This window comes from Sarcophilus harrisii, chromosome 2 (assembly GCF_902635505.1).
Source record: "Sarcophilus harrisii chromosome 2, mSarHar1.11, whole genome shotgun sequence".
NCBI lineage: Eukaryota > Metazoa > Chordata > Mammalia > Dasyuromorphia > Dasyuridae > Sarcophilus > Sarcophilus harrisii.
In genome coordinates this window covers 548,557,309-548,569,333 of record NC_045427.1, presented here as the reverse complement: position 1 = coordinate 548,569,333, position 12,025 = coordinate 548,557,309, and the positions used below count along the sequence as shown (strand labels likewise).

General features: G+C 38.4%; 1 protein-coding gene across 2 annotated transcripts in view; it reads left to right on the top strand.

Annotated features, from left to right (window-relative positions):
• RASGRF1 (Ras protein specific guanine nucleotide releasing factor 1) overlaps positions 1-12,025 on the top strand; it is a 208,526-nt gene that overhangs the window by 55,605 nt on the left and 140,896 nt on the right. For both annotated transcript variants that reach the window (XR_004232452.1, XM_012542350.2), the window contains exon 2: positions 3,758-3,864. Coding sequence is in view for 1 of the 2 variants with exons in the window: in XM_012542350.2 (XP_012397804.1) it covers positions 3,758-3,864 (107 nt within the window). In the remaining variant the exon portion in view is untranslated. The remainder of the gene's footprint in view (positions 1-3,757; positions 3,865-12,025) is intronic.

The window sequence follows — 12,025 nt, the reverse complement described above, 5'->3', positions numbered from 1 at the left end:
AAGGAATGAGATACAAATGGCATTGTAGAAGTAGATTGGACAAAGCTTGCCAATTGCCCAAGTTTACACAAACAGTTCATTGGATTTGAGGGGAGAAGGAAAGATGAGGTAAGTCCATATCTATGATCACATCTGGTGTGGTGAACTCCTGGTGTGGAAGTTCCCTCTATCAAAACAGATCAATACAATGCCTTTGTAACTAACCCATCATTTTAGAGATTTGCCTGAGACATTGAGAGCTTAAGTGACTTGCCTAGTCACAAAACTAGTATGTATCAGAAACAGGACTTGTACTCAGTTCTTCCTGACTCCTCTATTCACTATATTCACTATTCAGTCTATTCATTATACCAAGCTAGGTTACTTCCCTCCATAAACTCATAGGAATATAGATTTCAATGTGGAAAGATCAGAATCTAAATCTCCCAACTCCCACTGCTCCACACTGTTTCCATGGACATTAAATATCCCAATAATTAAAAGCAGCAAGTTACATATGAAACATTTTCCTTTTTACATGGTATACCTATAAAATAAAGACATTAACTGCTAATAACTGCAAATTCTAAAGCTTTGCTCTAGCTACAGGCATAGTATAATTAAAGGGGGGAAGCATTTAACCAGAAATGAAGTCTCAGGTTCTAGTCCAATGTAACTTAATTTCCATAATAATGTTTGCTTCTCCCTACTTTACTGAGAAGAGGTAACATTATTGAATATGCTTCTTCAAACTCCTTTTCAATTCATGGTAATATAATGAAATCTCAGTTAACTGGCACTCAATTAACAGGAGCCCTCTGCTAACTGGATATTTTGCTCTGCATCAGAATTTTAGGAGAATAATAATAATGGTAACAACTGAGATTTATGAAGCATACTGAAAGCCTCACAACAATCCTCTGAGGTAGATAGTATAAGGATTGTCATTTCCATCCTATAGATGAGGACACTGACTCTGAGATATGTTAAGTGACTTCTCCATAGTCACAGAATTAGAAAGATTTGAACCTAGGAGTTCCTAATTCCAGGCCTGATCTCAAGCACCCATTCTGTCTCAAGGCAAAAGATAAGAAATCAAGTTTATTCCAAAAATTAGTTTAGAAAAACAGCCAGGATATAGCAGGATCTTTTCTACCAAATCTCTTCTACTTTCTACAGCATTTGGAAACTTCCAAGTAATGTAGATTTCTATCTTGCTTATTTTAACCCTTCTATTGTCATTCATTTCCAAGCATTACAACTTCAGCCATAAGCAAACTATGAAGAAGATTTATAGGTGTTGACTGCGGATGATTAAGACTGGACATTTACTCCTAAATCTCAGGGATGGAAGCACAAGATTGGCCCATGAGTCAAAAGTGGGTGACTAAAAAACAGTCACCATCACTGGAGCAACAGATTAACCAAAAGGGTTGGCAAGGCAACATGGAGGAATGGAAGGAATACCCCACAGGCCCTAATTAGTAAGTGACCTTGAACAAGTCACTAGAACAGGTAGATATGGTAATTTCAAATTGCTACCTTGTCTTAATACCTCACTTGCTATCCTGCCTTGATCACTAAATGGGTGTCAACTAATTCAAACTGAGACCTGTTGAAGGCCTTAGTTTAAAAAGGCCAAGATCTCTCACTGTATCCAGGGCCATCTCCACCATCCTGATCTATATCCAGCCATTGGACCCAAATGGCTCTGGAGGAGAAAGTGAGGCAGGTGACTTTGCTCAGCCTTCTCTCACTTAAATCCAGTTCACTTGTATCACCTCCCTAATGTCAGGATCCTCTTCAAAAAAAACAAACAGCAACATTATCTTGGGGAAAAGGAGAAAGGAGCTGACAAATTATTTTTAATGTCCTTCCAGTGTTGACATTCTATTATTGTCATCTCAGTATTGTTCTTTTTCCAATTCGATCCAACAAATATTTATTAAATGCCTGGTATAGGCAAGGTGCTGGACTTACAAAGACAAAATGAAAAACATTCCATTTCCTTCTCCAGCTCATTTTACAGATAAGGAAGCTGAGCCAAACAAGTGATTTGTCCAAGGTCATATAGCTAGTAAGTGTCAGAAGTCAGGTTCAAACTCATGAAGATTTCTTCCTGACTCCAGGCTTAGCATTCTATCAGTGCACCACCTAATTACCCTATTTTGTGTTTATATATATATGTGTGTGTGTGTGTTTAATATGTACGTGTGGATACCTGCATGATAATTTGAGGAGAAGGGAAAGAAAATTGAGGAAGGAAGAATAAAGAAATATACATATATCAAGTGCATACTTGGTACAAGGCAATGTGTCAAGCACTTTAGGAATACTATGTCCTTTAGTTCGCACAATTAAAAGAAAGGTAGTTGTTTTTATAATCTGCCCTTTGCAACTGAAGAAATTGAGGCAGACAGAGGTGAAGTAACTTACCCAGGGACAACTAGTATAGCGTATGAGTTCATGTTTGAACTCAGAATTTTCTAACTATAGGCCCAATGTTCCATCTACTTCATCTCTTACCCATAAACCACTAAGGATATCAGAAGTGATACAAAAGTTGAGCCTTTAAGAAACTTAGAGATTCTAACAGATTTAGATGAGGAGGGAATCTATCCCAATTCAATCAATATTTTAAATGCCTACTATGTATCAATTGTTGTGCTAAATTCTGGGCATAAAGTTAAAAAGAAAGAAGTTCTTGCCTTCAAAGTGCTTACAATCTACAGGGGAATATAACACATAAAAAGAGAGAAGAAAGCATTGGGGAATGGAGGAAATGGGGATACTTGGGGCAGGGCATCTTGTTCCATGGAGTTTAAACCAGGAATAGCAGCAGATGAAAACTGGGGTGAACTAAGAGTCCAATTTCTGCCTTCTATAAAGGAAGACATTTGGTACTTCTCCCTCCAATCAAAAAAGTAGGGAAACTGAGAATGTGATGTCAATCAAGGCTTGGGTAGTGAGTTCAGAAGTAATGAGTTTACCCTGGAATAGATAACTTGTTCCTTAAGGTTGAAAAAAAATTAGAGCAGCATATGCAAAATGAGTGCCTTCCAAACATGCAGAGGGCTTTCCAGGCATGTGAAATGCCACTGTAGCATTGCTACCTGTGCAAAAGCATGGAGGTAGTAAATGAATGCCAAGCTTGGTGAATGCTATGTAAGCCATTATGGCAGGAAAGCAGAATCCACAAAGCTTGTGTGGAGCCAGACTGTGGAGAGTCTTAAATGCCAGGTGGAGGAGGATGGATTTTAACTTACAGACAAGAGAACTCCTGGGATGGAGGAGTAATGGCCTTTCTGTTCCTCTGCAAAGTGCCTAGCACAGCAAGGCAAGGGAATGAACAAACACTCTCTGATGAAGATGCAGACAATGAGAAGCAGCTAGTTTATAATTAACTCAAATTTCCAAAATGAAACCCTCCCCACTCTAGCTCCCTCCTTTGTTTCCACCATTATGCTCCTTTTGAAACATTTGACAGCATTCCCAACCTGCTTGTTTGCAATTTGTTGGTAAGTGTGGCTTTCTGGGTTCTGTTTCCCTCTCACAATGTGTCCTAAGCATCAGTTCCATTACGTTTTACAAAACAAGCCCCAAGCAAGAGCTTTAAACTGATAAATAAAACAGAATTCAGATGATCATACATAATGGATGGGGCTTAGCTAATGTGGCAGTGAGCTCTTTAGAAATAGCTAAATTGATAAATAAATAGAAATGCTACTCGTGAGAGTAACCAGGTAATCATAAGATTTTTTTTATTTCATTTTAACAGCATTATTTCACGGTTAACTTCAATCATGAGAATCAGAAAACCCTAGAATTGAGAACAGAAGATGCTAAAGATTGTGACGAATGGGTGGCCGCAATAACTCACGCAAGGTAAGCTAAGGAGAATGGAACACTTTTTCCTTTCTAGGGATACTCAAACTGTCACTGTTCTTCAATATGCAACTGATTTCTTATTTTATTGCACTCTTTGAAGTAGGAGTTTGGTATAGTGGGCAGCAGGTATGCTTGTAGTTAGAAAAAAATTAGGGTCAAGCTCTATCTCTGACCACATTCTAGCATATAACCACAGACAAATTAGAACTTCAGTGACTCAGAATAATTATCAAAGACTCAGAAATTAAAGAGGAGCTCTGCATCAGAGAGAAGTTTCCATATTGAGAATTTCTCAGAAGAATATTTAGACATACCCATCCTATACCCCACCCCCCAAAAAATGAGTTGTTCAGTGAAGGCTACCTTGACAATGAGTTTGGGATCTCTAAGACATGGAGAGAAGTAAAGTGAGATGACTGCTTATTAAGATGGTGTCAAGGAAAGGTCTTGCTCTAGAATTTCGGGAGACTTAAGTTACAGTCCCAGATCTTCCATTAACAACTGTATTTGCTCTGGGTCTCACTTAATTCATCTCTAAACAAAGTGGTTGGCCAAGATCATGGGTTCTTAATCTATTTTTGTTTGTGGTACAACTCTAGAGCAAATTAATGAAGCTTTTGACCCCTTACATGTTTTTAAATTAAATTCATGTTTTTAAATGAATAAAATAAAATAAAACAAAAACTCCACAGGATGAAACACAGAAACAGTATGTTGAAGTACAATTGGGGGGGGGGGATTTTTTTAATTTGTCAATGGCAATTTAAGAACCCCTGGCCTAGATAGCCACCAAAATGGCTTCCAATGATTCTAAGTAAAAAAGGGATATGTTGGATCCTTAGGAGATGGGAATGACTGTGAGATCCCAAAGCCTACAAACCATCTACACATGAAGATGCATTGAATTCTTTTTGGAACAGTAAACGAATTTGCCAACAATTATTCCACAAAGTTTTGAAATGACTGACCATCTTTGGATACATTTCTTTTTTAGAATATTAGATGATCTAAAAGGTTTCTTTTAGTGCTAGCCTATTCTAGAACTTCCCCTTAGTTTCCAGCATATACTCAGGCTCCATAATTTTAGAGCCACAGCTATCATCAGGGGTAGACAAGGAAGTAATCTACCTTTGGGATTTCACTATAACATTTCTGAATTATCTCAAGATAAATACCTGCTTAACCTGGGAAGTGAGATTAACGATGTTAAAAAACCATATGCACTTACAAATAAAACTTAAAATATCCTCTGTTGCATCCTTCCTTCCCTCCCTATCCTAATCCTACTCTTTATACATAATAAAATGAATATCAGGAAGATTGAGTTTCAAACTAAATAAAGGTACTTATAAGACTTAGCAGTTATGTGACACTGGGCAAGTCAATTAGCATTCAATTTCCTCACTGTAGAATGGGAATCTTTAATAGCACTTACCTTACAGGTTAGCTGCAAGGATTAAATGAGATAACATATGTTTGCTGTCTCTGAAGAAAAATTCCAATGCATTCTAACTTTTTTGCATTTGCTAATGGTTTCCTAATGACTTTCTGGGTAAATGAGCTTTCTGGGTATTTTATGTAAATGAGTCCTTTGATATGTAAACTAGAAAGGATATACAAGGATTCACTTACATAACAGATGAAGGGAAAGAAATAGTTGGTCAATCAATAAACATTTATTAAGCATCTACTATGTACCAGCTTCCAATGCTAAATCCTAAGGATACAAAGAAAGGCCAAAAACAATGTCTGCTCTCAAAGAACTCAGTCTAATTTTGAAGGGTGGGAGGAGGGGGAGAGATAACATAAAAACAATTATATTTAAACAAGATATATACAATATAAATTGAAATAATCAACAGTGTAAATACACCAGAATTAAGAGGGATTAAGAAAGACTACTGATGGAAGGAGGAATTTTAGCTGGGATTTGAAGGAAGCCAGAGAAGTGAAGAGGAAGAGACAAGGATAAAGTATTCCGAGCATGGGGGACAGAAAATGAAATAATCTAGAGGGAACAGCAAAGAAATTAGTGTCGTTGAATGGCTGAGGTATGAAAAAAGCAAATCAAGTAGAAAAGAACCAGTTTGTGAAAGATTTTGGATACCCAAAAGAGGAGTTTTATATTTGATCCTAGAAATAATAGAGAGCCCCTGGAAGTATTAAATAGGGGAGTGACATTATATAGAACTGTACTTTAGGAAGACTAATTTGACAGCTGAATGGAGAATGGACTGGAATGGGAACAGATTTAAGGGAAAAAAGACCAACAAATGGGCTATTGCAATAATCCAGGCTTAAGGTTATGAAGCCTTTGAAATTTTGGATCTGAAATCAGAAGATCTGGGTTCAAATCTTAGTTCTGAAACATGGTACTTATGTTACATTGGGTCTGACCTATGGAATCAGAGAAGATAAGTTGCAACCCCACTCCTGAAAAAGACCACAAGAACTGATAAGTCACCATTGGACTTCAATTTTTCCATTTTAAAATGTCAATTTAGATTAGATAATTTCTAAGATATCTTCCAAATGAGAGTTTACTGAAAAATAGGTTGTTTAAAAGTAAAAACTAACATTTAGATAATTCTTTTTATGGCTTACAGAGACTTCTATAACATTATTCTCATTTGACCCTTGTGGCAAAGTGGTTGGCACATTGTAGGTGTTTAATGAGTATGGATTGATTGTTTTATTGATTGATTATAAGGATTTTATCCCCATTTTATTGATTAAGAAAGACTCAAAGACTCTAAGTGACTTGTCCAAGGTAATAAATGCAACCAGTTAAATAGTGGAAGAATGGAAATACAGGTCTTCTAGAATTCCAGTGAATTGATCAGGCTGAAGACCCCACCAGAAATTTCAGGGGAACACTACTGTGCTACAAGAAATGCTGAGCTCAGTGATCTTAGAAAAACATAGACAGAGTTGCACAAAATACTGAACAGTAAAATGAACAAAACTAAGAGAACATGATATAGAGTAATAGCAATATTGTTTTAAGAACAAAGTCATTTTAACGATTATAAATACCCAAATTACCTACAAAAGACACATGAAGGAAGACATCTGCATCCAGATCATAACTAATAAGTAGACTTATGTATAGAATGATTTTACATATATACGTACCTATATACATATTTATGTCTAATGGTAGCCATTTATAGGGTTGGGGAGATGGGAAAAAGAACTTATAAAGCAATTATATATTTAAAAGAAATAGCATGTTACACATAGTAAATCTGCAATTTCATGTGTAATCATATCTTTATTATACTGTGTTATGGAAATGCTTGTTTTATTCTATAAATTAAAAATAAAATAATTAAAATAAATTTAAAATAATGTTTTTTCAAAAATATAAAACTCATGGGAATAAGATTTTGGTGATTTTTGCTCAGATGATGGTAAGGCTTGAAGAAACTAGAAATAAGGAGCCTCATTTTTCAATGGCTTATATTGCTTATAGAAAATCTAGGGAAAAAAGTCACAAAGAGGGGTAATGAGAGAAGAGACTAGAGCCTTCTTAGAAAGTCAGAAAGAAAGGACCTAGCTAGAGAACATGAGTGTTCAATACTGAGGGATCCTAAGTGAGACAACTCCTGAGTAGAACAAAATTTTCTGTGTCTGTGATTAATTGCCTGCCCACAGAATCTTTTCCTTCATAAATACTCATACATTTAGCAAAGGATTGTGTGACACTCAAGACTGATGATCTAATGAGTATGCTATAAATGGTGACTTACTACTGAGGAGGATGGAACAAAAAGTTCAAATTTAATATTTAGAATAATAATTCTCAGCCTTTGGGGAGTAGAATATTTTGTGATCTCCTTGCTCTATTGTCCTTAAAGATGTCATAAATCAGTAAAAATTTTATTATGATTCCATTATAAAGAAATCATGCTCTTCTTTTCTGATTGTAACTAATTCTCTAACATAAAGAATCTTGAAAAATAAATGCTTTCTTTGATGCTTTGCCTTGAAAGACCTTACTTTAAAGTGGGGAAAAGGTACATTTTTAAAAATTAAATAGTAAGGAAAATTAGAGTTCTTTTGTCCTGCTGCCAAATGCCATTAACCCTTCAATTCCCTTCCTTACCTCAAACATACCAACCACCTAACAAGACTTATTTGAATTCCTGAGCTCTCTACCAAATTGCCCCCTTAAAAGATCAAGGAACTAGGAATTAGAATTGACTGGGAGGATTGTCAGAAGGTAAAAGAAGTACTAAAGCTTTCTCTCCTAGATTCAGAATTCTTCTTTTCACTTGCCAGTTTTCTAGGGAAATTTTCAATGAATCAGTCACCAAAGAGTTATTAAGCACCCAGTTTATGCCAGGCACTGGTCTGGGCACAATGAGACACAAATATGATTAGTGTCCCGGAAGAATTTACATTCTTCTAGAGGAATAGAAAGGGCTGGGAGAGTGATGACCAAGGAAGGCAATTTTGGCTTAAGCAGTCCTAGAAATTTTAAGTAGATCAAGACAGATCAACAGATTGTCCTGGCCTTTCTATGTTGGTGATGATGATGATGATGATGACAACGACTGTGACTGCAATGATGACTAGTATTTACATAGGACTCTAAAATTTGTAAAATTATTATGTTATCTAATCTTCACAACAACCTTGGAAGGTAGATTCCATTATTCTTCCCATTTTACAGAGGAAGAAATTTAGGCATTTGGAGGTTGTAACTTGCCCTAGATCACATAGCTAATAAAATCCTGAGGTAGAATTGATTTCTAATCTGTGTTAACTCCATGTGCAATGCTCTTTCTACTTCACCATATAGTTGCTTCTAGTGGTTTTATTGATTTGATTATTAAGAAGAAGAAAAAAGGGTGTAAGGAGGAGGAATGGTTTCTGTGCAGGTGATGATAGAGCCCAGCACCAACCAGATAGACCCTGGAGTATTGCTAGTTGGTTAAATGATCTGGAGGAGTTGCACCAGACAAATGTAAAGGGTAAAGTTTGGCTCATCTCTCAAATTCCATGCAGGGAATTCTTTCCAAAGGGGAAAAAAAAACAAACTGAATGGATTAATTGGTGAGGAGGAAGAAGGATAGGAAGCAAAGTCTCTAGAGTTCTAGATGAGGGGGCAAGACATCACTGATCATGATGAGGGAGGTAGACAAGATTGATGACAATCTGTGCTGGCTAAGCTGTGGCATTCTAGTAGATGCCCTAGAAGCCCACCTCTGCTTTTCTGGTCAGTATCTGCCATCTGGGAATTTGGATGAAAATTGTTTGGATGTCCCATGGAGTTTATGACATAGTCTCTGGACCTTTTTGCCTGAAAAAAGAATAAAAATTAATTCTGTTTGCTAAGTGATAAAATTGTCAGTATTTTTATATCTCCTTGAAGATCACTGAAGATGGGAATGGGTTAGAATCATTTACCAAAAGACTAGAAGAGTAAATTATTTCACACACACACTTAAATGTTAGCTAGATAAGGAAACAATCCCTATCCTTTAGGACTTTACATTCAAATAGGGAAGCTCCCACATATAGTTATATACAAAACATATTCAAAGCAGGTTTAAGAGATCTGGAGAGAAGAGAAAGGGAATGGCAAATAGCTGAGGATACTATGCAAAAGTTTGTGCTTAAACTGAATCTCAAAGAATATAAAGTATTTCAATAGAAGAGAGAGGAGGGAAAGAATTATAGGTAAAGATAGGAGATGAAGTTTTATATGTGATTATTGAATAAACAAATGAATAATATATGATGTCTTGTATCATAGAGCAAGTTAGTCCCCCTCCTCATTGCCTTCCCCCATCTCCCACCCCCCACCCTGGTCCTCAGTTTCTTCATCTCTAAAGTGAGGGATTTTCAGTTCTATGATTCTTTGTTACAACCATAAAGAACCTTATTGTAAGGGTTAAAAAGCTTCTAGAAGCAAGGAATGCAGTTCAAGGCATGTGGGAGGACCTGAAGGATGAGAGGTTTCAAGGCGCAGGCAAGTCCTACGTGGACGTGGGGCATAGCTCCAGGAGGCGGTGTCTGACCCCGGGTGCCACATCTCCCTCCTTAGTGCTCTCAAAGCTTAGCACGCCTCCCTCCTCCTTCTTGGGCCAATCCCATTATGCCAAGTTCCTAGAGGACCTCCCCTTCCCCCAGACCCTCAAGGGGGTATAAATATGTGCTATCTAAGAATAAAGTTCTCTTTCGCTTCACCCCTACCTCCTGGTGGTCTGTCTCTATGGGATCCGGGTTGGTGCCCGAAGGCAGGTAAGCATGGCCTAGCCGTGCCGTTGATGAACGGGCATTAAGAGTAGTTCAAAGAGGAGCTACCGGGTTAGAGTAATCCATAGGGGCATAACAAGTGGCGCCCAACGGGGACAATTTTTGGCTAGGACCTCACCTTGTAGTAGGCCTACAGGTGGGAAGAAAGACAGAACTCTGCTCTAGAAAGAGTAGAAAGTTAGGAAAATGGGACCGTTTGTTGTGAGGGTCCCAGACCAGGAGGTACCAGGGAAAGAAGCTTATAGAATAGTAAAGCAAGCAGAATTGGAAATGACTTTAAAAATGTGGGAGGTAGTAGGTAGTCAGTGGCTTCCTATGATAAGGAAACTCCGGGAGCCATCCTGGAATGACATCAAGTGATTGGGGGTACTTTAAGAGGTGCAAGCCTCAATCCATTAAAAGTAGATAATGAAGTGCAAACCGAGAGTCATAAAACAAATGAGGGTCGTAAACCGGCACTCGTGCCCATAAAATGGAGCCGGCGGAAGTTAGCTGTGGGAAAGAACCAGGAAATAAACAGGAAAATGAAGGAGGTGGATATGACGTGAAAGAAGGAAGAAGTAGTGAGGAAGAAGCAGGAAGTGGATATAATGGAACAGGAGGGGGCAGGGATAAGATGAGTAATGAGAAAGTAAAGAGAGAGACACATGACCTTGAAGTAAAGGAAGGTGATAAGACGAGGGAGGAGAAAGTGAACAGAGGGAAGGTCGCCTCTGTCTCCGAGGCATGGCCTTCTCCCTTCTCCCCCGCCCACCCTGAGGAGATATGTCTCCCATCCGCTCCCTCTGTGCCCACTTGTGAAGGCTTTGGAGATTCCCAGACAAGTTTAGGACAAATAATACAGAAAGCTGGAAAATACAAAAGAAATGAGGCTCAAATGCAATATGATGCAGCAGTATATGCAGCTGTGTCCCAGTATGTCCAAAGAGCATTTAGCAAAATTCAAGCTTCTGGAAAGCAGAGGCCCTCAATGACTAGAATTAAACAGGACCCATATGAATCTTTTTCTGATTTTGTGGCTAGCCTACAGGTGGCTGTTGAGAGGTCAGTGCGCAGAGGAGAAGCCTCCAGCCTCCTTGTACAGAAATTAGCAGGGGAGAATGTTAATAGTAACTACCAGAAAGCCATGCTTTCTTTAGATGGGGAGCCTGGCCTGGAAGAGATGATAAAGAGATGTGAGAATATCGGCTCCAGTGCCTTTCAAATGGATGCCGTTGTGGCTGCTATATCTATAGGGATTGAAGCAGAAGACCTGCCCTGGCAGTTTGCAGACAAACAGGGGATATTCCAACCCCTGGTGGTTGCAGGTCTCAGGTACAATCTATGGGGCAGGGATGTATTGAAGGCCTGTGGGGTCTCAGTTTATATACCCTCTCCACAGGATTTTTAATTGGGGTCATTGGGAGTTTGGGCACCACCTTTCATATCAAGCCCAAACCATTAACATCCCGGTTTGGGTGCCCCAATGGCCTTTCTCAGTTTATAAAGCCCAAACCTTACATGGAATTATGCAACAACAGTTGAAGGCCAGACATATAGAACCAATGTCCAGGCCATGGAATAACTTTGTATTTATCATAAAGAAAAAATCTGGAAAATTCAGAATGCGAGTGGACCTTAGGGCCATTGATGCTACTATTGAACCTATAGGAGCCCTACAGTCTGGCATGCCAGCTCCTAACCTAGTACCCACCAGCTGGCCAGTTACAGTAATAGACATACAAGATAGTTTCTTCTCTATCCCTCTGGCCCCAGAAGATAAGAAAAGGTTTGGTTTTACCATTCCCTCTGTAAACAATGCAGGGCCTGATCTGCGCTACCAATGGAAAGTTCTCCCCCAAGGCATGTGTTGTAGTCCCACTTTGTGTCAGGTGTATATAGCACCAGTACT